This window comes from Filicampus tigris, chromosome 19 (genome assembly GCF_054856515.1).
Source record: "Filicampus tigris isolate MCC_2025a chromosome 19, RoL_Ftig_1.0, whole genome shotgun sequence".
NCBI classification, from domain to species: domain Eukaryota; kingdom Metazoa; phylum Chordata; class Actinopteri; order Syngnathiformes; family Syngnathidae; genus Filicampus; species Filicampus tigris.
The window spans coordinates 222,059-250,000 of record NC_141235.1 but is presented as its reverse complement, the minus strand read 5'-3'; the positions used below and the strand labels follow the sequence as shown (position 1 = coordinate 250,000).

Here is a 27,942-nt window from a genome sequence, read left to right as displayed (position 1 = left end):
GCGCATTAGCACCTTAGCGCCGTAGCATCCACCCTCTGCTGCCCCCGTGTGGACAAAGGTGCGCACTGCTGCAGGAATGCGTGCGCGTCAACCTCCATCAAAAGTCTGGCGCTCGCCTGCGTCCACAAACTGGCCACGTGTTGTGTCTTTCCGCTTCCTGCTTTGTCACATGCCGCTTCCTGTCCTGTCTGAGGGGCAGCCATGACACTATGCCCGCTCCCTGCTGATGTTTCTACTTCCTGTACACTAACATCGTCTTCTTCTTCTTCTTGTCTGTCGGGTTGGGTGCGCCCATTTTAGTGCTGGGGGATACTTACAATATCCCTTTAGACCCCCGAGGTAAGCACGCCCCTCAGAGGCTTTTTGTGGTTCTGCAGCAACATGGATCATGGCGAATGAGCGCACTTGCTTGTTACCATGGCAAGCGTAACACCCATGCTGTGTGTGTGTGTTTGCCAGAGTCCACTTCTTCGTCCAGCAGCTACACGTCGGACTTCAACAAGCGCCTCCTCAGCACGTACATCTGTACGGACGTACGCGCGCGCGCACGTATGCATGCACGCACGCACGTACGCACGCGCAGCCTGACGTGCGCGTTTGTGTGTTAGGTAAAGTCCTGGGGAACCTTCAGCTGAACCTGCTCAGCAAGTCCAAAGTGTACGAGGATTCGGCTCTGAGAGCCATCTTCCTCCACAACAACTACAACTACATCCTCAAGGCTCTCGAGAAGTCAGAGCGACACAAACATCACGTGACCGACTTATGGGGTACGCGTGTGCGCTTATGTGTGATGACGTGCGTGCGTGCGCGCGCAGGTCGGAGCTGATCCAGCTGGTGACGGTGACTCAGAAGCGGGCCGAGAGTTTGTACCGAGAACTCATCGAGCAGCAAATACACGATTACCAACGCAGGTACTCGTCATCCTCCTCGTCTTTGATCTTCCTCGTCCTCTTTTTCTCCTCCTCTCGCTTCTTCCTCATTCTTTTCCTCTTCCGCTCGCTCCTCCTGGCTGTCGTGGTCCTGCTTCATTTCCTCGAGCGAGCGTGCTCCGACGTCTTCTGCTCTTCTCAGTTGGCTGAAAGTGACGGAGCACCTGACCGAGCGAAACCTTCCCGCCTTCCAGCCCGGCGCCAAGGTCAGCGCGGGGCGCCGCGCCGCGCCTTCGCCCTTCGACGCATATATTTCCGATGCGGCGTCGCCATGGTAACCCACGCTGTCTTCTTTCAGCTCAAGGACAAAGAACGGCAGGTCATCAAGGACAAGTTCAAGGTCAGCACAGCGAGCGGATTTGTGTGCGTGCGTGTGTGCGTGACGGCGGCGCGCGCGTGTGTTAGGGCTTCAACGAGGGCCTGGAGGAGCTGTGCAAGATCCAGAAGGGCTGGGCCGTTCCTGACAAGGAGCAGCGAGACTTCATCCGACTGGCTCAGAAGAGAGCCGTCGCGCACGCCTACACCGGCTTCCTGCACAGGTGCACGCACGCATGCACACATGCACTTCTTTCAAAAGAGAAAAAAAACCGACGACAAATATGAACACAGGGTGTCCATCAAGTCTCTTCACAATTTTAAGAATTGACTACAAAGGCAGTTAAGACATCCCAACCAGATTTGTTTTATCGGAACAAGCGGTTGTTGTTTGATTTAAAAAAAACGACCTCATCCCAGTGACATATGTCATGTCATTTCACAATGGGTCTGAAAAAGTCTGGTACCGAATGAGTTCTTATTTAATGAGATGCGCGAAGCACATCAAGACGGTACTCGATTTCTTGCCATGTTCACTGATTGATCAACAATGGCGGCGATGGCATCAGAAATCTTTGTCTTCAAGTCAGTAATGCCGCATATTTTTGTTGGACATCTTGAGCACAAGTACAGAGAAAGCGGTCCATGGGTGAACGTATATGTGCTCAGTGGATGTGATGGCCAAAGAAGTGGCCCTTCCCCTCCCTTCCCTTATTTTTACACATTTTACAGTTTACACAGAGCCTACTTTTTTCACTCTGAATTTTTACAGATTTTTTTTCGTTTTAATCATTTTTACGTTGCTCGCACTAAAATCACTCTTGACACAAATCCGCACTATAACACTTGTTTGGGGTTTTTTGTGCACTTTTTCTGAATCCTTTTTTGTTTTGTTTTTACTTTTCCCCTTTTCCACACACCTACAAATATATTTTGAAAAACGTAGTTTAAAAAAAACAACATAAGTTTACATTTTATTACAAACACTGTGTATGCTCTCTTTTACTCCAACGAAAGTCCTTTTGCTTTGTGATTGCCTTGGGTTATAGATGCGCCAACCTGCCGTTCACCAAGAACCCGGAGAAGTACCACAAGTACCGTCCGGAGGAGGTAGAGGACATGATCGACAGGCTCTTCGACACGTCAGCTTGACACGGATGGATTGGTTTGAGTGTGTTCAATAAAGTATCAAAATGTCTCTTGCAGCCCTTTGATTTGTTTTGTTTTTTTGCGGCCTTTGAAAAAGAGAGGGGGAAAAAAAAAAAAGAGAAAACAGTTGGACATGCCCCCTCCATATGACTTTGGAGCTACTGCTTAGCTTTGGAACTGACAAAGTGGACTCGGACTGAGCGCAAGAGATTTAATCACAGGATTTCAGACTTCGCTCACCAGCGCCTGGACGACCAAGTTAGGCGCTCTTCGTGTGGCAACGTAAGATGACTGCCAGTGGCTTCACCTCTTGTGGCGGCAAGTAATGGACCACTATTAGTCCATTAATACATATATAAATGTGTGTGTGTGTGTGTGTGTGTATATATATATATATATATATATATATATATATATATATATATATACATATACATACACACATTTATATATATATATATACATATACATACACACATTTATATATATATATATACATATACATACACACATTTATATATAGATATGTTTGTTGCCATGTATAAAGACACATGCTAAAGTTGGTAGCTAACTGATAAAATGTACCATCAATAACAGATACCAGGGCGGCCTCACAACCTACATTGAGCACACGCATGTGTGTTTGTTTGTGTGACGTTGAGGTGAACACACGTGTCGACCTTCACACGCGTAAGCACAACCGACTTAATAAAAGCAGGAACCTGAGGAGGCGCTGAGTAGCAACAGCTGCTCAACATGGATCACGAGGCTCCCTGGGGAGAATGCCCGAAACATGACATCATCCGGCCTTCTTTCTAGTCGCATCGTCCTTGCCAATTGGCAACAATGCTGACGTTAGCGCGGGAAAAGAGGTGCCCTGGCCCTTGGCGCCCCCCTCTGGCAGGCAGAGGACTGTGTTGCTCAATGTGTGCACTTGCGTTTGAGAAAGGGGAAACAAACAGGATCCAAACGTCCAACAACATCCTCTGAAGACACTCACACACGCACACGCACGCACACACACACAATAAAAACAACAATACACATGCGTACTTGAAAATAAACACACAGAATTCCCACCCATTCATCTTTTTCATCACTTCCTGCTTCCTTCCGTCAAAGAAATAGTCGTCAACAGCAAACGTGCTGAGTCAGCTTCTTGTCACCGACTGTATGGAAGGTTTCAAGGGCAAGACATTTCTTTAAAATATATATATATTTTTTTTTTTAATCCCGGAAAATACTTGGAATTTTGTTTCTGGCAGTGCAGTGGGCATTCTTCTGCTGTCACACTGACGAAGACAGATTCATTCGTTTCGCTGCCAAACTAAGCATCAGTTAGCCGCCAATGCTAGCATGTTGCGCTTTCCTGACGACACTGGGCGGGGTTTTGATAGACGTGCCTAGCTCATTTGACACGAAAATTTGAGTGGTCAGAATTTTTGACTTTTATGCCATTTTGTACGGCTAAGCTAGAAAAGTGTCAAACCAGTACTTGGGTGAAGCGTAATATCAACAAAAACACTGACAACCAAATGCTTCCAAAATCGTTTTGCTGCAGCTAAAGCTAATCGCTAGCACACCTCTCGCCAGGCCAGCGCTGTCTTCTAGTGATTTGGCGTAAGTACGATCTTCAAGCAGATGTGTGGCACATTTCTTCACTTCGACCATGCAATAGCAGCACACTTGTCATTCTCAAGCCTCCTTTTTTTCACTTAATCGTGTGCCACTGTTTACAGTATGTTGTAAGGTAGGAGTTAGCAGACTGATTTTTTAAGCTAAGAAAACATTTCAGGTGGTTGGAGAGTACCTCTGTCCACTGTTTTCAATTTCAAAGACAAGTTAGTTGTTGTGCCATGTCACTCCTTTTATGACAGCGAGAGGGACGAGTTCACCCTCCTAAAATAATTTACGTTTGCGTTTTTTTTTTCTTAAAGAAAACACAAAAAACGGAACCAAGTTCTGATTGTATTATTTGTGTTGATCATTTCATTTCAGGGTTAGAAGTGAGAGATCTGTTCAACTAAGGATGTAGCCCATTTTAGCAAAGGTGGCCAGCATCCTGAGATGTTTAAGGCAAAAATACACGAGTTAGTTTCTCTTCAGGTCTTTTGCAAAAAAGTCCCCAAATAAATCCAAGTTCCAAGTTCCATTACTCTCTTGTTAAAGTGCTGTATCAAATTGAGTTGCCTTCCCCACAAATTAGGGTTAAGATTAGCAAATTAGGGTTAGGATTGGTCTATTTTCTGAACCTGATTGTATCTTCTGTCCGCCCCCAGATGGAAGTCTGCATTTCAACACCGGAGCAGAGTCGTCGCTCGGATATATGACGTAGGGTGAGTGTTTCTCAAACTTTGAAACCAAGAAAAAAGTCAATTGTTCACTCTGCAAGTACCATCATAATCAAAAGAGTCTAAAATACGGCGAATCAGAATGTTGCCATTGCACAGCAGCACAATGAGATTAAAAGGGAAACCCTAAAATGTCACCGCATCAAAATAAAAGTCTGAGTGTGTGCCTGCGTGCACGCATGCATGTTGGTATGGTATGGACTTTGGTCTGCATATAAAGTGTCAGTGCAAATGCGGATAGCTGTCAGTCCATGTTTACATTCAGAAAGGGAACGGCTTTGAGATAAACGCTTTCTCAGTCTGTCGGCTGATGTTTTAGTCCTAAAAAGAGCATTTACTGTACTTAGGTGCAATAGAGCTGAATTGTGTGCGTGTAGTTTCCCAGCATGCGTCACTGATGTACAGATGTAGGATGTAGATGTAGACGTTGATGAGTTGTGTGCGCTTGTGAACGTCCTGCATACAGCTCATAACTTTGACGTGTCTTCTTCACACTCAAACACTTCCTGTTTTAGAGTCACTTCCTGTCTGCAAGTCACTTCCTGTACGCTGCCCGAAATGTTAAGTGAAGGGAAGCCTACTGATGGCACATGCTAATGTTTGCAGCTAATTGATGCTGCTTGTAACTCATTAAAAATGCTCACTAGTGGGTAATCGAGAACACCTCCTAATGTTCGTGGCAATCTCGAGTCACCGCCACAGACAGTATATATAAATATTCATTTGGTGAAGACCTGCTTGGAAACCACAAGGCGTGTGTGTGTGTGTGTGTGTGTGTGTGTGTGTGTGTGTGTGTGTGTGTGTGTGTGTGTGTGTGTGTGTGTGTGTGTGTGTGTGTGTGTGTGTGTGTGTGTGTGTGTGTGTGTGTGTGTGTGTGTGTGTGCGTGTGCGTGTGCGTGGGCGGGCGCGTGCACGTTGCTTTGTTTTGTTGCTCCGCAAATAGCCCGGCGGTGCTCGTGCTGAGGCCACCTGCCTCCATGTTGAAACGGCGCCATTATTAACGTTAGACTTAGAATGTCGTCATTAGTTTTGGGTCAGCGTGTTCACCGGGATCAAACTAAAGCATAGTGGCTAATTATAATCAGGAGGAGGAGGAGGAGGATTTGGCGGTGCACACACAGGAAGTGGATGTTAGACACAGGAAGTGGATGTTTGGTCCAACAGAACCTGTAGCTCAGATTAGCTCAAATGTGTCACAAGTCGAGCTAAATAATGACCTTGAAAACTTTCATGTGTGTTTAGGACTTCAAGAAGGTTCCTGAAGAACAAAAATCTAAACTCGAGTAAGAATGACAAAAAATCCAAATCAAAGCCATAGCGTGAGCAAGAAGAAGAACAAAAGTTAGAAGAAGGACAAAGAACAACAACAACAACAACAACAAAACCGGAACACCAGCGACATTTTCAGCAACAAAATCTTTTAATATATCTGCATTGTTGTCTTGACTGTTGAGCTCGTCGGCTTTTTGCAGCAACCTGCGTGTTCCTTGACTGACATTGCGTCAATCGCTTGGATATAATCAAGCCAAAGACGGTGCATTCGCTCGAATGGACGCTCGCCAAAATTGTTACCACAAGCGTCGCGCTTATGAAATGGCAAAGGTGGTGAAGTATCGTTGTCAACGCCAACACGTGTCCTGTATCGGCGGGATTTTTAGGACCGGTCACGCTCGCTTGAAAGCAGGAAATGGGCGCGCGCAGCAGAGTTCCCTGTGGCATCGCTTACGGAAAGGCGGCCATCTGTCGGCCAATCGGACGGCAGGGACGTCACGGCCCTCCTTGGCCCGCCTTCTCCAACCTGGTTGGATGAGGTCGCCAGCAACCGGCCGCCTTGAAAAAGCCTCGGCTGTTTCCGACTCGAACCCGTTGTGTGTCTCGGTGGTGTCAATTTGCAAATGACAACATTTCAGCCCCCAAAACAACCAAGCGCAGTAGCGGGATAGTCCTGTGTGGCGTGCTAAAAAGTCCGGCCCACTTGAGGTCATATTGGGGCGAATGTGGCCCAGCAACTCAAACGAGTCGGACACCTGCTTGAAACAAAAGTGTCACCCACAAGCCCGCTTTGCCAACCTTTTTGCGAGTAGTTCCGTCTGGTCCAAAAGGTGTGAGCGCAGGGCCCGCCACAGATGGTTCCGGCGATTGTTGTGGAATCCCGGCCGGCAGCGCCCCGACCCGGCTCCTCCTCCTCCTCCTCCTCCTCCTCCTCCTCCTCCTCCTCCTCCTCCCCCTCCCCCTCCCCCTCCACGGAGGTCGACTTCCGCCGGAAAAAGGTCAAGCCTTTCCAGTCAGCAGCAGGCTGACAAAGGACACGCGCAAGTTCCGAAAAACTTGCACACAAGCAGACGAGGTGCAACAAGAAATCGACAACTCATTAATCAATAATTATTTGGACTCATTTAATCAATAATTATTTGGATCTTTGATTGAAATCTAAAATTGTCCAAATGCTCAGATTTCATCCTATCGTATCTTCGATTTCTGTAGTCCTCCATGAAGTCAGACAAATAATTTGTGTTTTTTTCTAAAATAAAACATTTGCAAATATGCGCTTTTACCTCAGAAAACAACGCTGAACATTTTTGCCGATTTTCTGACATAACCGAATCTCACTTCTGTTTGTTTCTTTTCTGCCCTGTCAATTTGAAATCGTGTGCCGCTTTTGAAGAATGGGATGGGAATTCCAAAATGTTTTCTAAAAAAATAGCAACCATTCATTCATTCATCGACAAAATAACTGACCGAAGACCGATGATTCCAATAATTGTTAGTTGCCTTCTTAGTTGGAATACATGCTAGCTGCAAAGACGCGCCAAACTGGTTTTCTTCAGCCACAAGTGGTGTCCATCAAACATATCGTCTTTTTTGGTGCGTGTGTGTTTTTTCAAGTGTATCTACGATATCAGCTAGGATGTTCAAATGAAGGTTGTGTGAAAAAATACTTTTTGACTACACTTGATCCCAGTGGGACGTTTGAGTCGTTCCACACAGTTTGAGTCAGCTTTTTGTTTGGACGTGAATCGTCAGGAAGCGAGCGCGCCGTCGCAGGCGCGCCGTCGCAGGCGCGCCGTCGCAGGCGCGCCGTTGCAGGCGCGCCGTCGCAGGCGCGCCGTCGCAGGCGCGCCGTCGCACGCGCGCCGTCGTCCCGCCTGTCCTTGTCACGTGGGAACGTGAAGACGGCAGGTGGCGGGAGCGTCCCGCCTTCCCTCTGACCTCCACGTCCTCCTTGTTTTCCACACGTGGAGGTCACTGTGACAGGAAGCGGACGGCAGGATGTCCAAATGTTTTTCCTGCCACTGGCGTAAATTTAGATCGCAGCTGTCAAAGGTGGAAAATATTCAAGGCTGACGGGAGGCAACGAGTTGAGCCGCTCGACGGCTTTGTGCTTCCTCGTCAGCGGCTTGTCGTATTTACACCCAAGAGCAAATCCCGTTGAAGTCGCCCGCACGCCCTGACACGCATCCCATTCCTTACGTCTCTCTTCAATGGTATCCAATTTGTGTATTTGGGGTCAGAAGCTGCAACATGAAGCCAAATTCAATCCAGGCTTGAACCAATTTGTACAAAAGGCGGCGTGTGCACTGGGTCAGGAGATAGAAATTGAATCCAGGTTTGAACACCGATAATTCCGTTCCGTATGATGGGGCGCTTTGGTCTCTGAAACCTGATCGGATCCGTACCAAATTTGTCAGGTGTGCACGGTTCGAATCTGAAGCGGGAAGCCTCATTGAATCCAGACTGGATCCAATCTGGCATTCCCATTGCCCACGCGCAGGCACGTCAATCCAGTCGGATTTGGGCTCCAATTGCCATGTGCATGTGTATGCACTTTGCAGGGCCAAAACCTGAACTCCAATTCTGTCTACATCTAATCCAGGTTGAGCCTATCGATCACTCCCATTTGAGACCAATGAATATTGATTTCTCCTTGAAGTCGTACATTTGTCGGAATCGATTCGTTGTGCCTTTTTCCTTTTCTCGGGTTTCTGTCTTGCTGTTTGTGTGTTAGCATGCTAACGCTTAGCATTTTACAAACTCGGCAGATGGTGCTCGTGTCAGGTGAGTTGTTAAGTTTATAGCAGACAGTCTTGCAGCTCTTTGACAGATTGGTAGGGTGATGATGATGATGATGATGATGGCGCTCTTCATCTTTGCATTTCCCACCCTTGACTTGACTATTTCCACCCGCGCACGCTCACTTGTCCGAGCAGCGGAGAAGGAAAGAGGCAGTATGACCAGAAGCTTGGATTCTTTTTTTTCTTTTCTTTATCACGGGAAGAAGGTCATTTTTGTGGGGAAATGTATTGGGAATCGTCATATTTGCCTGAGATCATATTCAAGTCATATTTTGAAGGGAATAAAAGTCATCCAAAAAACGGTGCAATTCTTTCAGACGTTGTTTGTCATATTCAAAACAACAAAAAGACAGCTATGAGTATCTAACCAATGGAAAGCAGATTTGAGGTGATGATGAAGATGATTGCCATCATCATCATCATCATCATCACCACCATCATCATCATCATCATCATCATCATCATCATCATCATCACGCCGGCTGGGCTTTCCCACAGTTGACTTTTTCCACCCGAGCGCCACAGTTGTCCGAGCAGCTGCGAGGGGAAAAAGGGCGCGACGGCCCGCGACAAGCGCTTTTAACCCGCGTCCGCTTTTAGCGCCTGGTTGCCATGTGAAAGACGCCCAAAGTGTTTGGGTGCGTGTGGCAGGAAGGGGCGGGGCCGGCCCGCAAGCAATACGACACCTGGCCGAGAGGCCTCCGGAATAACGACGAGGCCGGCCGGGCCTGGGAAGGCGGGAAAGCCAAAGACTTCCTGCCATTGTCTGAGTCCTAATCACACTCTTGATGACGACGACGACGACGATGACGTTGTGGTCGCCGTGTCGCAGCGGCCGGTCAGAACGCTCGCCGGAGGGACCGGCGCCACCGGAAAGACACGGCAACTTTGTTTACGAGTCTGCGTCCAACAGCCGATTACATCGACCGAGACAACCTTCGTTCCGCCGTCAATGTTGAAATTTGCACCCATGAAGAAATGAAAGAGCAGATGAGCCGCCGGCGCGAGCTCCCGTCGAGCCACCGCGCCAAAGAGCGTCAGATCAGCAAACGGCCTGGCCTGCCTTCCGCATCAGCCGGAGCGCCGGGACGGAGCGTCGGCAAAACGTGCTCAAGAGTCTTTGTTGGACTGACGCCGGCTGAGCGAGCATCAAGAGCACCGCAAGAACATGACAAGCCGCCGCTAGCCGGCGCTACCCGCTGCCGCTTGCGTATCGGCCGGGGTCGTTTTGTGCCCTGCTCTTTTCAGTAACTTGATCCAAATGTCAAGTTGCAAGTGGAGAAAGCAAAAGTGCTCAGCTGTTGTTTCTGCGCTTGTCAACACACAAAAGAAGCTCACGGCCAACGGGGCGCAGCAAGCGGAGCCGACTCGATGCGGCCGCCGAGCATCCGCGCCGTGCGCGCCTGGGCGGCCACAAGCGCGGCGGCCGTGTCGACCAAAGCCGACATTTGCTGACATCCGCTTTGACTTTGGGAAGGGACGAGGAACGGAGCCGACTCCCCGTAGAGGGCGCGGGCGGGGCAAAACAAGCTAGCAACGCGCGCGTCTCGCTTCGGTCGCCTTTTGCTCGGCCGCAATGACTTGCGCGAGGGAGGCTGACTCTCCAAAATGAGAGGAAGGGCGCGATGAGCGCCAGAGCCTTTCAGTGGCCAACGTGAGAGCGTTGAAGGAACCTGTGTGAAAGCGTTTCAATGGCGTGCAAGACGGCCTTCCGGCAGCACGTGTGAGAGCGTTCGCTGGTGAATGGGAGCCAATCGTTTTTCCCTCATGAGCGCGAGAGCGTTTGAGTAGCGATGTCCGCGAGGGCCTCTCGCCGTCGTGGTTCCCGCGCACACGCAACGCTTGACCTTCGGACAGAAAGTGTCCCGAACGGGTCCTCCCGCTTCGCGACGTTCCGATATGACGGCAAAAGGAGAAAAGAAGCTGCGTGTGAGAGCGCGGTGAAGCGGCGAGAGAGGGAAAAGAAAAGAAAAGAAAAGAAAGGCTTCTGTTTTGAAAGGCCCAACAACAAAGGCCCAACAACAATGGCACACTTTGGTGCTTTTTCGGGCTTTGCGTCGCGCGTCACTTGAAGCTCAAAGGCCTGTTTTTGCCATTGCGTTTTGAGTCGGTTTGAACTCGATGAGCTTTCGTCATTACGAGTCGTCCTCCGTAACCGTCTTCATTTGTTTTTTTGCGTTGTTATTGGCACTATGATGATCCCTTGGTTGTTGTTTTGGCATCCTTTGCATTTGTTCTTATCGGCTTAATCGTTATATCGTTCTGGGTTGAATTGTGACGCGTTTCTATTGGCATGTTGTATTGGCTCTGTTTTAGTCGGCTCATTTTGGTGATTGAATGTGATGGCTGAGCTGAAGTCAAAGCGCAACCACTTGACTTTTTGCTTTTTTCTTTGTCCTTGGCCGCCCTTGCTCTTGCCAAACGCGCCTTACCGAGCACTTGAGCTTACCGCTTGAGCTCGGCGCCGCATGTCAGGAGGCCGATTGGACGGCAGGATCGTTGCACGGGCGCGCCTTGCGCTGCTGCCCATTTGCAAAGGGCCACTTCCCCCGGATCGTTTGTTGCCATATTTCAACTCAGTAAGGACAAACGGCATTATTCAGGTTTTTATTGAGAAAAAAAAAAGAATGCACAATGAAATGAGACACAAATCATAGTAATACAAAAATAAGAAGTGTAATTTGCTATTATTACTGGTACAAAAGTGTGAAACTTTGGAGGACTGTGAGCAGATTTCTTCTGAATGGAGGTTTTTTTTTTTTTTCTCTGCCGCCCTCCACGAGGGACGCATGTCGCAGTTTATTAGAAAATTCCAAGAAATTGGGGGGGAAAAAAATCCTCCAAAGACATTTTTTTTTTTTTTTTTTAAATGGCGTGAATATTCTGTCTGATCCAAAAGTGCCTTGGCGGAGGCCGCCTTGTTGGGAGTGAAGGTGAACAAGACAAGACACGGAAAGCTCAAGACGTCTTTTTGTACCGTTGGCAAAACAAAAGAAGAAGCGCGGTGATTGTTCCGTATGAATATTAGTCATCATCGTAACTGCGGAGAAGTCTTTGGCACGCCGTCGTAGAACATGGAGGCGCAGGTGGAAGAAGAGGAGAAAAAGCAGGATGAGGAGAAGGAGGGCGAGGAAGAAAGGCAGAAGAGGAGGACGAGTCGAAGGAGGAGGAGAGGGAGAAGAATAGAGCAAACGGACAACCGGGAGAAGAGGAAGGGAAAGGAATCGAGGGAAAGCGGCAGCAGCAGCTGCAGGAGGAGGGGGGAGGAGATGAAAAGGAGCAGTACGAGGAGAGCAAGAAGGAGAAAAAGATGGAGGACGGGTGAGGGAATAAGGAGGGCAAGAGGAAAGCGGCGATGAATAAGGATGAGGAGGGCAAGGCGGAGAAGAGGTGCGGCAGCGGCACGGGGTACAGTACAACAAGGAGGCGCGACGCCAGCCGGCCAACGGCGTCCTCGGCTTGTACCGTCGCTGGACACGCCCCCTTCGGCGGTGGCACGTCTCGCAAGGGCCGTCGGCGCGCTTCATATCTCCGACTCTCGCCCGAGCGGCGGGCCGTCGCGCTCGCGCTCGGCGTCCTGCGCGGCATCGGGTCCCACGCTGCCGCCGTTGCCCTCGTCCGTGTCCTCCCGGGCGTCGGCGGCCACCTCGTTCTCGTAGCAGAAGGACCCCGAGGCGGACACCGCAGCGTACTTGTTCCGCGCCAGCTCGCGGGCGCTGCAGCGCGGCGTGCCGGGCACCTCGTAGGTGGCGTGGAAGCGCGAGTAGTCCACTTTGTAGTAGCCGTTGTCCTCGAAGAGCACGGGCTCGAAGCGATGCCCCCACAGGATCTCGCCGGCCAGGTAGGAGCCGCGGCACTGCGTGGTCATGGCGGTGGCCTCCACCATGCCCTCCAGGATCACCACCACCTCAAAGTCGCAGGCGCGCAGGTCCCGCTTGGCCACGCCGTAGAAGGGACTGTCCTCGTCGATCACGTGCACCACGGTGACGGGCGAGACCAGGAAGATGCGGTCGGCGCCGCTGTCGAAACCCACGTCGATGTCGGTCTGGTCCAGCGGGATGTACTCGCCCTCGGCGGTGGTGCGGGAGCGCAGGAGCTGCGCCCGCACGTGAGCCTCCACCAGGTGGCTCCGCCGCAGGTTGCCCACCCGCCACATCAGGCACAGCTTGTTGTCCCTCATGGCCACCGCCGCGTTGTGGCTGAACGCCAGCGTCTCGTTCCTCTTCTTGGGTTTGGCCATCTTGGCCATGATGGCGCCGATGACGAAGGCGTCGATGACGCAGCCCACGATGCTCTGGAAGACCACGGCGAAGACGGCGGCCGGGCACTCGTCCGTCACGTAGCGGTAGCCGTAGCCGATGGTGGTCTGCGTCTCCACCGAGAAGAGGAAGGCGGCCGTGAAGGTGCCGACGTTGGAGACGCACTTGTGCCCGGCGTGCGCCTCCAGGTCGCCGTGGAAGATGGCCAGAAGCCAGAAGACGCAAGCGAAGAAGAGCCAGGAGAGCAGGAAGGCCGAGCAGAAGATGAGCAGCATCCAACGCCAGCGCACGTCCACGCACGTGGTGAAGATGTCGGCCAGGTAGCGCTGGCCCTTCTCGCTCACGTTGACGTAGCGGACGTTGCAGTGGCCGTCCTTCTTCACAAAGCGGCTCGCCCGCTGCGGACGCGTGCGCACCTTGCCGTAGCCCTTGGCCGGCTTGCCGTAGCCCTTGGCCGCCTTGCCGCGCGCCTCCTCGGTGGACGCCGTACCGCCGTGGCGGCCCATGGCCCGGGCCCACAGTCGCGCTTTGCGCGGGAGGCGTCGCAGGTACACTTTGGAAGCGCTCCAGGAACCGAGCTCGCCCGGGAAACGAGGCCGCCCGATCTCGCCGGGAGCGGCCGCTCCGTCGTCTGCAAAGGAAGAGCAACGCGCCGTCAGGAACGCGCCGCTGCCGTCAGGAACGCGCCGCCGCCGCTGCCGTCAGGAATGCGCCGCCGCCGCCGCCGTCAGGAACGCGCCGCCGCCAGGAACGCGCCGCCGCCAGGAACGCGCCGCCGCCAGGAACGCGCCGCCGCCAGGAACGCGCCGCCGCCCTTTCGGCGTTTTCCCGCACCGCTCTCGCTGTTTACTGTGGGGCGGGGCCTGCCCCCGTCTGGGAGCCGTCGCCTTGGGGCCTACCAGGAAGTCGCGCGGATGCTCTCCCCGATGTCGCGCGCTCTGAAATCACTCCGCCAAGCCCTCTCCTATTCCACGACCGCGACGACGCTCCCCGCTCGAACGTTTTCAAACCCGAGGCAAAGAGCGAACCGAGCCTATATGGAATTAATGGCCGAGCCGTCGGCGGAGGGAGATGGAAGGCTCCCTTGAAGTCAAATGGACGGAGCTCGTCGGTGGAGAGATGGCAAAAGTGACAAAGCTGTGCTGCCACCTTACAGAAAGGAGCAACCTTTTGGTGCGGGCGTCGGCGTTTTGAGTCTTTTTGTTATTCGTGGCATGGCTCGGTCGCCGTCCCCCGTTTAGCCTCCTCACCCCAAGCGGAAAAGCGATTGCCGTTTGGAACGCAAATTGCCATCGACACTTCCAGACAAGCGCCCCGAAAATGTCGGAAAATAGCACTCGGCGATAATATCCTTTAGAAAAACCGGACGTGACGTTATATATTGAACGTAAAAGAATGAAACCGTTTTGGTCTGGTTTTTTTGCTTCACTTCATCGGCCATCGCGCCGCTCCTTTTGCCGCGTGCACCTCGGCCACCCGGGGGCAGCGCAAGGCAAACCTCTGGCGCGACAGTGGCCGACCTGCAACTAATCGAACGATTCTCGATTTATTTTAGGTGTGAGCAGGAGCGAGCGGAGGTCGGGTGACTCGTTGACTGTCGAACCCTGCGAGCTTTCCGCTGGCTGGCTGGCTGGCCCCCGGGGAGCCACGCCACGCTTGTTGGCTAGGCGCCGTCGTCACGGCGACCCGGCCGCCGCTCGACCGCACTCGGATGGAGCGTCACTCCGGCCTCAAGCTTAAGGACGACGGGCCGGTACGCTCTTTGCGCGGCACCCGTACGGCGCCCCAGGAGGACAACTGTGTCGGATCGGTCCTGTTTTTTTCCACCGCCGGTGCCACTTTGGGTGTACCGGTGGAGCAGTAAATAAAGCTTCCCACTAAACCACTGTCATGCACCATACTGTAACGTGACTCGGCCCGACCGGTAGGCGGGTGTAACGCCCCCTCATCAAAGTCATTCACTCAAACGGCTTGAGCCGGAAAGCCGTTTGAGCTTTTTTTCCCATCTCGTTCCGGCTTCGGCCGTTTTCATACAACGCTCTTTCTAGTCACTCGTAAAACACTTCACTACTATCGTCAGAAAGAGATGCAATGGATCCATTGTATCCTTGCTACCCCGCTGAAGGTCGATCATTGGAATGCATTTGCTATCCTTGTTCTTACTAGTAGAGACTCTTTGTCTTCACGACGCGTACGTCGCCTTGATGTTACTCCTGGTCCAAAAGTGCATTCGTTGACAACCGCGTGCCGTCGGTGAACATCTAACGCATCGCGACTAATCGCACTCGGATGTCAGCTGTCGTGCGGTTTTGCCTCACCGCTAAGTTGTCGTTGTTGTACAAGCGCGCAGAATCGCCATACGGTGGTGGAAATCACTTCTGGGGGGAAAAACGCACCTCTTTCAAACCGGCACGTTGACGTTGCCTCAAATAAAGTGTGACTTCACATCAATGTATGGCCAGAAAAGTGTCATGTCAATCTACTTTTGAAGGTAGTCAACTTACTTGAGTTGAGGTATGAGTGAGGTAAGAACAACGATTTCTTGCCTATGGGTTTGTAGTAGGAGTAAGTATCTTCCGCTAGCCAGTGCACTAAATTGTCCTACTATATAGTGATGATGACCAAGAGTGTACTAGTAGCCACATCGCGTTCTCGCCCAGCTCCGCGTGTGCGCGTGCGCGTGCGTGTCGATGCTGCACAAAAGCCGGCGACAAATGTTGACAACAGGTGCGCGCGTGCACGCTCAGGAAGAGGCTGCATGCGAGTGTGGACTCACGGTGGTGGAGTCTGATGGAAAAGTTTGCTGGTGCACGTCAAGGCCGGCAAACGTGATCCAGGTTGAGCTTGTCGAGCGGCTCGCGCCTCGGTGCCTGCTGCTGCTGCTCTCGCTCAGCGCACGGAGGTAAAATCCGCTCGCTCCGGCCGTGCGCTGTCCTCCGCAACCGCATGAGTGTGCGTGCACTTGCGCGCGCGTTCTGCGGCCGCGTTCGCTGCGTCTTGCAGGACGGGTCCGGTCCGAAGCGTTTTAAACGCAAGGCGCGGACCGGGCACGCCCCCACACTAATCCCCCCCCCCCCCCCCGACCACGAGCCCCAACCCAAAGCCAAAGCCAAAGCCACGCCGCCGCCGCCGCCGCCGTCGTCTGGCGCGCTCCCGAAAATACTGCCCGAGTGTGCGCGCAGGCACGCGCGCCATCAGGCCAAGTCACAATATAAGAATCGGAAAGTTTCTCTACTTCATGCGCGTGGATAATTCGGAAAATATCAACACCGAGTTCGCAGGATTCGACTTAGATGATTATTGTTGTTGCTGTCAATCCTCAAATACTTTGTAAATAATTGTCAGAAACTGCAGCACTGAGCGTGAAAGCACTTTGCTACTTGCGTTTGGGCTCTTTCGACGGTTGATTACCTGTACGTTAGGGACGGATTTTCTTGTCTATCTTTTATGTCACCTGCCAGTTAGTTCAGGGACTACAATTAGTTGGGCGCTATAACTTGACACCTTTACGCAGGCAGGCGCATTGTCCCTTTCAAATCAATATGAATGAAATGTTCTTTATTTCCGTCAGCCGCTGGTATGTTATTAATAAAAGGAAAGCGGTGTGTGTGTGTGTGTGTGTGTGAGAGAGAGAGGGAGAGAGAGAGAGAACGAGCTTTAACGTGTTGTCTATATTTCGCTCAAACTGCTCTCCACGTTGCTCGTGTATGTGTGTGCGTACCTGAGCCACACGGGGGCGCAGTGGAGCGAATGAAGTTTGCAGGTCGTTGAACGTCGAGTCAAACAAGTGCAGCAGGCCCACACTCAATCTCGCTGTCACACACGCTCATACATGCACGCACCTGCACGTATGCATACACGCACACACACAGAAGGTCACACACACACACGCGCAAGTGGTGTTTTCACATCAACTGAGCTGCGATTTATTTAGTGTCAACAGACGCGATTGTTGTTCGCTTCACAATGAAAGTTGCACTTGTTCATTAGAATCTTTCTAAACCCTCATTTTGATCACCGCGAAATATTCAAATGTACTTTTGTTGAGAGACCAAACAGAAACGTGCTGACGGGCTAGTGCGACATGCACAAAACATCCACTTGTTTTCGCTTTGACGTCGTCATGGTTTGGATTCCGTTCCAGCTTTGACGTCGTCATGGTTTGGACTCCGTTCCAGTAGGCGGGTCTCGTCGACGTTTGCTGGCGCGTGCTTAGAAAGAGGTTGCAATTGAGCTTCCTTGCCAAGGGCTCGAACAGAGGTTTTGTAGCAGAGGCTTCAAGTAGAAGGCAAGCTTTGGCTTCGAGTTCTACTCGAAGGTTCCGGTCGGACATTGCCGCGGACATTTTCCCGTCGGGGTTGTGGTGGAAAGATCTAGTCGATGTTTTGCGGTGGAAGCGTCTTCCGGAGGAAGGTCGTGGGAAGCATTTTCTCGTCGAAGGATGGAATGATGCGCTTGAAAGTCATCCGCGTGCCGGCCGCTAACTTGTCGGCGTTTTCAAGCATACGATCGAGCGCCCGGGCTACATTTCCGCACGCGTGCTATCGGCCAGCGCGGCGGGATGTTGGCGCCGGGCGTCCGCCAGCGGCGCTTTTGCGGGGCCGGAGAGCTCGGCGGGGCGAGGATGGCGCGGCGAGGCTCTCGGCGAGGGCCGCGGCCGCCTCTTGAGCCGGTACGCCTCGGCGCTGATCTCGGGCGCCAGGACCTTGGCGGTCCGGTTGAAGAGCATGTAGTCGACCGTGTAGCGCCGCCTGCCGGCCCGGATCATCTCCTGGAAGACGTGACCCCACAGGATGTCGTCCCGCGTGTAGGAGGTCCGCGTCTGGTGCAGGGTGCCCGTGCTGTCGTCGGTGTAGGTGAAGGACACCACCACCTCCAGGTCGGAGCGCCGCAGATCCGAGGGGCTCATCCCGTACAGCGGGCTGCCCTCTTGGATGCGGTGGCAGATGGTGGCGGGCGTCACCAGAACGATGTCGGGCTGCTGGATGAGCAGGTCCCGGTAGGCGACGTCCACCCTGCCGGTGGCGTGGGCGTCGGTGCGCACCACCTGAGCGCGCGCCGTACCCTCCACCAGGTGATTGCGGCGGAAGTCGCCCACCCGCCAGGAGAGGCACAGGTGGCCGTCGCGGAGGTTGACCACGGCGCAGTTGCTGAAGCCAACCGTCTGCGCCCGCTTCCTGGCCGAGGCCATCTTGGCCACGGCGACGCCGATGACGAAGGTGTCGATGAAGCAGCTGACGACGTCCTGGACGGTCACCACCGCGATGGCCGCGGCGCAGTTCTCCGACATGCCCCTGGAACCGTAGCCGATGGTGGTCTGGGTCTCCAGCGAGAAGAGGAAGGCGGCGGTGAAGCCGCGCACCTCGTAGACGCACGGCGCCGTCTTGTGGTCGTGGACGTCGCCGTGGGCCAGCGCGATGACCCAGAAGAGGATCCCGAAAAAGAGCCAGGACAGGATGTAGGACAGCGCAAAGATGAGCAGCATCACCCGCCAGCGGATCTCCACCAGGGTGGTGAAGATGTCGGTGACAAACAGGAGCCACTCCTCGGGAAGGTGGCGGAAAACCACGTTGCAGCTGCCCTCCTTGCGCACGTAGCGTTGCTTGCGCCTCTCGGGGCCCTCGTCCATCTTCGCTGCCGTCGGCTCGTCGCCGCGCTCGACGCTTTGGTATGACCTCTGCATCCTGGCGCCTGGGAAGCGGAAAACGCAAACGCCGTTGAACTTTCCGCCGGTTCCTACTACGCCGGCCGCGTGTGCTCGAGATAGACCGACCAGAGATGCTTTCTTCAGGGCCAGGGCAAGGAGGCCAACTAATGTTGCCGTCAAAAGCTCCAAAAAAATCGGAACTTTGTTGAAGCAAACAGCTTTAAGCATGTATTTGAACAATTTTCCAATTTTTTTTTAAATGGATTGATTTTTATTTTTTTCAACATTTGCGCCACCCAATACATTTGAAGTACCTGTACCATTTGTACCAAACTGTACATTTGTACTACATTATGTTGGTACCAATTGTACCACACAAGACTAGACATTTGTACGTCACTATATGTTTGTTCTGAACTATATTTATATATATTTAGTACTGCGCTATACGCGTGTGCTATATTTACCAGACTTTATATTTATACTGCACTATATATTTGTACCATGCTATATACAGGTTGTAGAAGGCAGTCTATTTGTATGATACTAGACCTCTATACTGCATTGGACATTTGTACTTGTGTAAGTTTGTAGTTGCCTACTGCAGTGTCAGTTGAGTTTGTAGGACGCTGAGCACTGGGTTGCCCCCCCCCCCCCCCCCATCCCCCGCCCCCCTCCAGGGTAGAGGGGGGTTGTGTCTTATGTTGTTGCACCAGGATGTGGTGCTGTTTTCTCCACACGGTGGCGGGCGGCATGTGTTTGAGGCGCGTTTTGACCTCAAAGCCGCCGCTGTGTACAAAACACACGCTGACCTTCCCCGCAAACTTTCCACTGCCTTCTACCTTCGCCATAATCCTGAACATTGCGTGATTCCCTCAATTACTACGCCATTTCACGCTCACTTGCTGTAAATGGCGCTGCGGCACCCCCGGGCACGGGGTGCCCCCCTCCCCGCCCCACCCCCTCCCGCCATCCTTGACTGAGTGCAACAGAGCTGCGACTTAGCCTGCGGCCACGTTCCGCGACGACCTTCGAATGTTTCTCGCCAACAGCGACGAGTACAAAGCGCGGTCACAATGCCGGTCGCCTCGCGCTCCGCTGGGCACGCCGGTTGTTAGCATGCTATTAGCGCAACATTAGCGAGTGGTCGCCATGACAACGGCCGCCAACACATGCCCAGCGACGTGTTACGGATGTAAAATCACCGCCGAACGCAAACCTCTCCCGGCCAGCCGCAGCATTACAGCACTAGGAGCTTCTAGCGGAGCATTCAACCACAGGCGCAGCTTTTCGTCCTAGCAGAAGCTTTCTCGTCCGGTAGAACATGAAATGAATGCGTACACTTCTAGCGAGAGGTTGTAGCAAAGGTTTTCCGGTCGGAAAATGTTATTAACAGGTGTTGGCAGTAGGTTTTGGGGTAGATGGTTCTACCTGAAGTAGGAGGTTAAGGCATGAAGTTCTAGTAGAAGGTTTTAGCCGAGGTCTTCAAGTCCAAGTTTGAAGTCGACCGATCTTGAAAATGTTTCGGACTCAAAAGTTCTGGTAGGAGGTCCTGCTAGAGGGTCCCAAGTAGAAGCTGGAAGTGAAAGGTTGTAGTCAAAGTTTTCCAGTAGTAGTTTTCCAGCTCCTACTGGAAATTTCCCCGCCAGAGGGTTCTACCAGAGGCTTAATGGCTAGTTGGAGGAAAAGCTTCTGGTACAAACGTTTTAGAAGAGGTTTTCGAATAAAAGGTTCTCATAGAGGATTCTAGAGTTAGAGTTGAGAAGTTTAGTGTGCTACAGGTTTTCTAGTAGAGGTAGAAGGTTAAGTCATCGAGGTCTAGTGCAAGGTTCTGCTTCAAAGTTTTTTTCATCGAAGATTCTTTTAGGAGGCTCTAGTCGAAATGATCTTGCAGGAGGTTCCGCTGTAAGTTTTTTTAGTTTGAATTTTTAAGTCGGTGGCAACTTTCTGTGATAGAATGCCTCATCTTGGAAGAAAATCAAGGAGAAGAAAAGGAGGAGGAGGACAAGGGCTACCTGAGCTTTGCGCGTGCCTCCGCAGGCGTGCTGGAATGAAGCAGCGCACCTGTCACGGCAAAACACAGCAGAGTGACAACTCCCAAAATACAGGTGGCCTGGCCACGCCCCCAACGGGAAGCCCGCATCCGGGGACGCGCCCTGGCCGGATTTTCAAAATAAAGCCAAAGGGGACTTGGACTGGCATCAGGTGACAACCTGACTCAAAAGTGGCCCGTGCTTGAGTGCGCGAGCTCCAAAGTCCTCCGGCGGGCATGTTGACTCTCTCACAAAAACGCTCGACGGCAGCAGCACAGAGTGGGGGCCCGTAAGTGTCCGCTTATTTGGCCGACGCCAAAAGTTTCATGTGCAACTTAATGGGCACAAAGTGGACTCGCCTTTCCAAGAAAAATAAATCTTTTGTTCCCAATAAAAATCCAACAACGGCGCTCTGGAGCACCGTCAAACGCACGACGCAAGCCACCTCGCACGCCACGCCAAGCCTACCGATCCTTCCCTTCTTTTCCCTTCTTTTCCCTTCTCTTCTCTTCTCTTCTCTTCCCTTCTCTTCCCTTCTCTTCTCTTCTTTTCCCCTCTCTTCTCTTCTCTTCTCTTCTCTTCTTTTCCCCTCTCTTCTCTTCTCTTCTCTTCCCTTCTCTTCTCTTGCATGACAAAAGCGTCGTCATGTCACAGTCTTTTGGGTCGCGACAGTCATTGGAATGAAAGATTGTGTTGGCGTGCGCGTGCATGCGTCACTCACCTGGCGCACGTTAAGCGACGGCCGGCGCTGGTCCCGGCGGCGGTTGAGGGGGCCGTTCCAGGAGTCGTTCAGGCCTTTGTTCCCATGTTTGGCGCGGCAGTCGTTCAGGCCTTCCTTCAGGCGTGGTTTGGCGGTCCTCCCAGGTGTCGTTCAGGTGTTTGTTGCGGCGCTCGTTCCGGCAGCCGTTCGGACGGTCGCTTCGGCGGTAGTTTCAACGGTCGCGACAACCCTTGGCTTGTTCATCAGGCGTTTTCCAGTGTTTGTTGCGGCGGTCAGTCGTTTGTTCAAGCGGTCGCTCGGGCATCGAAGGTTTTAGGGAAAGTTTGCTTGATGAAACTTCCGTTAACATTCCATTAGTAGGTTCCGCTTGAAGTTTTCAAGAAGAATGTTCTACTTAATGTTTCCCAGTAGAGGGATCTGCTTGAAGATTCTATTAGAAGGATTTATTTTGTAGGAGATTGAACGCTACTTTGTCGGAGAGGTTCTTAACAGAGGGTTCTAGCGGAAGCTCTCGAGTAGAACATTTCATCAGAAGGTTGAAGTAGAAGGGGAAGACAAGACATGAAGTTCTTGGTAGAAGATTCTGGTACAAGTCTTAGAAGAAGACCGTTGCAGTCGAAGGTCCCACCAGTAGTTTTTCCACAAGCAGAGGCTTTGAGTCGAAGGTTGTAGTCAAAGTTTTCTTGTCGTTTCCAGTAGGTTGTTCAGGCGGTCATTGAGGTGGTTGTGCCGTAGTTGTTTTTGGGGTGGTTGTTTCCAGGTTTGTCGAGGCATTCGCTATGGCTAATGTTTCTTGAGTTGTTGGCGCAGGCCGACGTTTAGGTGCTCGTTCAAGCGTCTCGCGTCACTTGCCAGCCAGTCAACGTGCGGCCAAAGTCTGACTGGACCGTCTAATCATTCAGCGACCGTTTGAATATTGTAAACCTTCCTCGCCCTGCCTGACATGACCCCGCCATCGCTTCCCGTCAGCCGACCGAGAGCAAAGCAACAGTCCAAAGCAAACCCAGAGCAGCGAGGGCCTCGCCGAGCTAGCGGCTAGCCGCGCTTTGCGGCGTAGCTCGGTTAGTTTTTTGTCACGTGACGTCCTCTTAACCCAGGCGACCGCTGCTGCGCTGTGCTGTCGTGTGGCGCCTTTCCGTTGGAGCGCCAGATGTCCGGCGCGGCCGTCGGCATCTTCACGTGTGACAACGATCACAAGTGACCTTTGCCCGCCTCGTGACACCATCGCAGCATTGCCATAAATAGTACGCCGGGACCCCCGCAGCGCCGCCGACCCTCGTCCACCTCAACTTGACATCAAGGTCAAGTGACTCGTGGCGTTTGGAGCCTCCGGGATTATGCCTGCTCTCGGCCCCCCCGTTCCGTTGGTTGGGAAGGCACGAAATGATTGCTCGATGAATCCAAATGATTGCTCGATGAATCGAGCGTTTCCAACGTGGTCAACTACATTGAGTGTTCATTTAACAATGACATCAGTAAACAAACACTTCTCCTCTATATGCAAAAGCAATCAATGTATCAAGCATTCATCGATTGCATTTATCATTTCTTTCAGCGAGACTATTTCACGTCCACAAGTTATTTCTTTGAACCTCGTCCACAAATGAGGGGCTAACAGCTATGTGGGGTTTTTTCTCCCAGGATGCACTGGGGCTAAGGCTGGTGCCCACCTCTCATCTGCTGCCACGAAAATGCGTGCGTGCGTGTTTGTGCGTGTCGCTGATTATATTGTTACAATAGTGCCGCTATTCCAGCCGCCTGTAACATTTTCCGATGCTCTAATATTTTCCATGAGATTTTCCCAGCGTAGCTGCAGGCGCTGTCATCGCTTTGCGTTCCCCAACATTCCGCCGCCGCCGCCTTTTAACGGGCTTATTAACCTTTTCACACACGCAGACGCGCGCGCATTATAAACGCAGGGAGCGTTAGCACGTTAGCGCGCGCTCGTTAGCGTCCCGCCATGCACCGCGGGGGGGGCGCCGCAACAAGGTCGCCTTGACCTTGAAGCCGTGACGCAGATGGTGCTGGCGTGGCGAGCCGCTGGCCGTTTAGCGCTCTGCCTGCGCGTTAACACCTTCTCGCCGCCCGCGCACGCGCGCAAACTTGTCTGCCGTCACGTGCGAGTGCTCCAGCTGACCCGTTTTGGGAAGTTAGCGGGCGAGTGTATAGACGTTTTTGGGGGCACGTGGTCAACCCCCTGTCCCCCCCCCCCCCCCCCCCCCCCCGGCCCACCAAAAAAAGGCCACCCATCGCCAGAATGGTTGATCCAGTGACTAGTAGACTATGTATGTAATTTAAAAGGAACGGGAGGCAGCAAGGATTTTATTTATTTCAGTTTTTGATATTGTTCAATGAAGGGTGACAAATATGGGCTTCGGCTTTTTCGTCCAGGGCAAAAAGCAGGCTCTTTAGCACCACCCGGTGGCTGCAAGTAAGTGAGCTTGATAGCGGCAGAAAACACTCCCAACATCTGCCCAGCATCTTGCAACAGCAAAAAAAAAAAAAGAAAATGTAATCTGCTTTTTAATGAAAATAATGGTCGTGTATAACACTTGTGCTTTATCACAGCAAAGCCGAATGAAGCGGAATGTAACCGGCCGTTTTTGTCACTTTTTTTTTGCATTCAAGCTCCATGGACATTGCGCTGCTCTTTCTGGTGTGAGCACCTTGGCCACCCGGGGGCAGTATAACACAGTTATGCGGATATACGTGGAGAAGATCCCGGCTCGTCAATACGGCGGTAATAATGTGAGTCTTGTCATATTGTCTGTCTGTTCGTGTTGCTGCATTGAATTGATTCATCGGCAACGAATGGTCTATCACATGAAGCGACAACTATTTGGAAAATGGACGAACCTTTTCGAGACCTTGTTTAACTCGAAATTGTCCAAATGCTCGCAATTCCAGCCTCTTCATCGAAATAAGAGGTTTGCCAACATCTGCTTTCACTTGTTTTTGCCAATTTGCTGACAGATGTTATGGCGCAAACCAGAGCCTGAATCGTAAACACCTTGTATTTTCTCCACTTTCAATTTGACATAATCAAGAGATGGAAATTCCAAAATGTTCTTTTTGAACCAATTCACGGGTGAGTCAAACATTTGCGACTTGCGGCATCTGTTGCAGAGCAGAAAGGTGACACTCGTGCCTGTCGTGGCGTTCTGCATTGTTTTCGCGTTAAGCTAAGTAGCTATTGTTAGAAAGACGCAACGTGTCATTTTTTTCCACGCTAACCAATCGATCGTATCCTTGACGTCTGTTTGGACTTGTCCTGGACCTGTCAAAGGAACGCGCAGGATGTGCCAATCCCATCGGCCCAAACGACGGCTCGTGGCCCCGCGGGGACCTGAGGGTGGAACACCTGAAGGCTCGCTAGCGTCTTCTCTTATATTACTGGCAGCTGCCGTGTGCGCCGTTGGGCGGGCAAAAGCCGCGCATGGCGTGGCTGACTGTTGGCGCTGAAGGACGCGTCCGGCACTTTGCTGGCAAGCAGCCAATCCCAACGCTCGCTGGGACTCTCAAGGGCGGAAGCTGAGCTGAGCTGAGCTGAGCTGAGCTGAGCTGAGCTGGGCTGGGCTGAGGAGCACGCCTGCTCTGACTGGTAGTGCCTTGCTCATGTGTCACCGGCCGTGCGCGTCAAAGCACAGCTGTCCTTTCTCTTCCTGTCCGCTCAGTGGCCGCTTCCCAAATGACAAGTGGGGAGGAGAAGGCGCACGACGCGACTTTGTGCGTCGCGGCACACATGGACCACACGTGCGGCGGCGGCGGCGGCGGCGGCACGCACGCGGCATGACCGTGACAGCTTGAGAGCCGCCGATGGACTCCAGATGCGAGCGAGGCCTTGGCGCGTCCCGCTTGTCCTCCGCCCGGCCGCGACCGGACCACCTGCGTGCGGCTCATGTATGTGCGTCCCACGTGCGCCATGTTGCGGCCCGCTAACGTGCTAGCTGCTCGTTACAAGCCGAGCGTGCGCCTAAACGCTACCAAGTGCCACTTTTGTTTATTTGGCGACTGCGTTTGTTGACTTGTCCGCCAGCTAACAACCTAGCTTCTTCCGCTCAGCTAAGTACATCTCATTAGCATCTTCCTGTGTGTGTGTGTGTGTGGGTGTGTGTGTGTGTGTGTGTGTGTGTGTGTGTTGAATGCACGTGTTGGATGTGTGCACATACAGCAGCATGTTGAACGTATGCGCAAGTGTCTGTTTTGCTGACGGGACGACGATGTATGTACACCTGTGAGCTAAAAGTTTATCCGTCCGGGGCAAGTGTTTATCTATTGGCATTTTCTGATCCTCATTATTATTTATAGAAGCCAGCTAGCCGCAGACGCAATCACACGGCAGACGGCGCGTTCAAGTGCTTATGGCTTGGTCAAACGCCGATCGCGGTCCAGCTCCCGACGGAAAAAAGTCCAGCCCCGCCGTCGGGCCCTGGCGCCAACATCCGGACGCTGGCATTCGCGCTGGCATTTGAGTGCGGCCAAAAGCGCTTCCTCTCTGGTTTGGAGCGCAGCCTCTTTGAAGCCGCGGCGACTCGTCACTGACGCGCTGGCCTTGCCTCGCCTTCAGCGAATCAAACACGCTGGCGCGGATCAAGCGCGTTGTTCCAATAGATCGCCATTACGCCACATTGCTGGAAATGAACTTCGACGGCACGGCTCCCCCTGGAAGTACTGAGCAGAAAAGGGACAAAGGGCAATCCCACCTGCAACTCTGCCGCCGCCGGCGCAGGGACGCACGCCGCCGTCTTTTCCTTCTCCAAGTCCCCAAAAGCCGCCAAGACTCCCATTGGCCTTCGCCAGCCCGGCACCACAACGGACGGAGAAAAGAAATCCCAAACGCCGAAGACAAGCTGAGGGCGCGGGTGCGCGGCGTGACCCCCATTTGAACCGGGGCCGGTTGGGTTCCCCCCCACCGCCGCTGTCTTGCGCTTGCGCCAGCGTGAATGTGTGCGCTGTCTTCAGGGTCACCGAAGAAGCCAGTTGCAGAAATATGAGCGAGCGAGCGTGCGTTGAATTAGAGCGGCGGTGAGTCAGGAGCCTTCACATGTCTGACATGCGGCTTCCGACCATTCCGCAGACAACGTTTGTGTCCGCGCTCCGAACTCGCCTCCACTTTGTGTGTCCACTGGATGTAAATGTTTATTCCACACACACACACACACACATGCGTGCGCGCACGCAGCTCACGTGGCGTGGCGTGGCGTGGCGTGGCGTGCAGACTCCCGCTCGCGGCCCATAAAAATAGTTGAGCGATGTGATCAAGATGAGTGGCAAGGTGAAGCGGAGTCCACTTTGCCGTGACCCCGCCCCATTCCGTCATTTCCGTTCTCCCACTTTCTGGCGGTTCGCCTTTTCCCGTCTTGCACAATTCCAGGCCATTGTTTATTTTTTTTTCACCGTACACAGGCCAATCCCAACTTGGAGCGGCGCAGCCTCAGCGTAGTACCACGTTTAGCCACAAGATGAGTGCGGGCAGCACTGAGCTCTGCTGCGCCTCCAGCATGCGCACGCCTGGCCCACACAATGGAGGCGCTCTCTGCGCATGCATCGGAAGCGCCGGCTCACTGTGATTGCGCGCGTGCGAGTGAGTAACGTGATCGGGCGAGTGGTGGGCGCGGTGCCCCTTCTCTTTTCTTTCTTGAAGGAATGTCGCACTTGCGTCGAGGAAACTCGGCACGCCGATTCCCAGGCCGCCGATTGGCGCGGCGCCGCGCTGCATCCTGGGAAATGGCCGGCGCTCCATTGTGCGCTCGGGTGACTGTCTTCCTGCGCGCCGTGAGCTGCTTCGCCCGCCTCGCCTCGCGGGGCGGGGGGCGGGGGGGCTGCCCTGAGTGCCTGTGACATTGATTGCCTATTACGTGGAAGTTGTTGGCGCATGAGTGAGCAGGTGTGGCCCTCAGCTCGCCGCTGACCGTGCCATTCCCGCACACATTTGACTGCGCATTGTGCTCTTTCCCCCTCCTTGGAAACAATGAATGGCAACAGGCAAATGAATTGATTGTCAAAATGAAATGCAGCCTTGATGGGATGGCCCGCGTGCGTGCGTGCGTGCGTGCGTGCGTGCGTGCGTGCGTGCGTGCGTGCTTGCTTGCTTGCTTGCTTGCTTGCTTGCTTGCTGAGGTCAACGCGCACGCCCTCTTGGGCCCTTTGGCTCAATTCGTTTTGGACGTGTGACACGTCGGCTGTGCGTCACTTCCGGCAAATCCGCCGCAGGTCAACAATCGGGTTCGGCGCGCTCCCTCGGGACCCCGACGCCCAACCGAAAGGGGGCCGCGACCTCCGGCGCTCGGGTCCTCCCGGGCCCCGAGGGGCCCCGCGGAGGCCAGGCAACTGAATCAACACCGTTCGCCAGGGGCCCCTCGCGTGGACAACAGGTGAGGGACGACTTCAGTCATCGGCAACGCATGCATGTCAAGCTCTCTCTCTTTGTCTCTCTCTCTCGCTCACGCACGCACGCACAATGGC

General features: G+C 53.0%; 4 protein-coding genes across 18 annotated transcripts in view; 2 read left to right on the top strand and 2 right to left on the bottom strand.

Moving 5' to 3' along the window:
• The window catches only part of exoc7 (exocyst complex component 7), a 10,619-nt gene extending 8,170 nt beyond the window's left edge, over window positions 1–2,449 (top strand). For 6 of the 11 annotated variants that reach the window (XM_086016820.1, XM_086016826.1, XM_086016825.1 and 3 more), the window contains 7 exons: window positions 301–339; window positions 460–525; window positions 609–729; window positions 816–911; window positions 1,072–1,135; window positions 1,228–1,468; window positions 2,294–2,449. In XM_086016820.1, the coding sequence (XP_085872946.1) occupies window positions 301–339; window positions 460–525; window positions 609–729; window positions 816–911; window positions 1,072–1,135; window positions 1,228–1,468; window positions 2,294–2,358 (692 nt within the window). In that variant the 3' untranslated portion in view covers window positions 2,359–2,449. The remainder of the gene's footprint in view (window positions 1–300; window positions 340–459; window positions 526–608; window positions 730–815; window positions 912–1,071; window positions 1,136–1,227; window positions 1,469–2,293) is intronic. The other 5 variants (XM_086016821.1, XM_086016828.1, XM_086016823.1 and 2 more) reach the window with 3 other exon arrangements.
• Window positions 2,450–3,485: 1,036 nt separating this feature from the next.
• LOC147128669 (G protein-coupled receptor family C group 5 member C-like) overlaps window positions 3,486–27,942 on the top strand; it is a 32,643-nt gene continuing 8,186 nt past the window's right edge. For 2 of the 4 annotated variants that reach the window (XM_086015666.1, XM_086015664.1), the window contains exon 1: window positions 27,172–27,851. The gene's annotated coding sequence lies outside the window, so the exon portion shown is untranslated. Of the gene's footprint in view, window positions 4,014–4,672; window positions 4,730–24,105; window positions 24,226–27,171; window positions 27,852–27,942 lie in introns of those variants that run through there. The other 2 variants (XM_086015663.1, XM_086015665.1) reach the window with 2 other exon arrangements.
• On the bottom strand, window positions 12,224–16,094 carry LOC147128672 (inward rectifier potassium channel 2-like). Its single transcript, XM_086015662.1, has 2 exons — window positions 15,853–16,094; window positions 12,224–13,707 (listed from the first exon to the last, which is right to left on the bottom strand). The coding sequence occupies exon 2, from the start codon at window positions 13,580–13,582 to the stop codon at window positions 12,341–12,343; it is 1,242 nt and encodes a 413-aa protein (XP_085871788.1). The 5' UTR covers window positions 13,583–13,707; window positions 15,853–16,094; the 3' UTR covers window positions 12,224–12,340.
• On the bottom strand, window positions 16,974–20,781 carry LOC147128671 (inward rectifier potassium channel 16-like). 2 transcript variants are annotated; one of them, XM_086016774.1, is made up of 2 exons: window positions 20,739–20,781; window positions 16,974–18,767 (listed from the first exon to the last, which is right to left on the bottom strand). In XM_086016774.1, the coding sequence occupies exon 2, from the start codon at window positions 18,757–18,759 to the stop codon at window positions 17,599–17,601; it is 1,161 nt and encodes a 386-aa protein (XP_085872900.1). In that variant the 5' UTR covers window positions 18,760–18,767; window positions 20,739–20,781; the 3' UTR covers window positions 16,974–17,598. The 2 variants fall into 2 exon arrangements, with proteins under 2 accessions (XP_085872900.1, XP_085872901.1); XM_086016775.1 differs by lacking the exon at window positions 20,739–20,781 and adding an exon at window positions 20,155–20,715.

Bases quoted from the DNA above. Each gene is read 5' to 3' on its own strand.
- LOC147128671 (XM_086016774.1), bottom strand. From the start codon at position 18,759: ATGCAGAGGTCATACCAAAGCGTCGAGCGCGGCGACGAGCCGACGGCA.
- LOC147128672 (XM_086015662.1), bottom strand. From the start codon at position 13,582: ATGGGCCGCCACGGCGGTACGGCGTCCACCGAGGAGGCGCGCGGCAAG.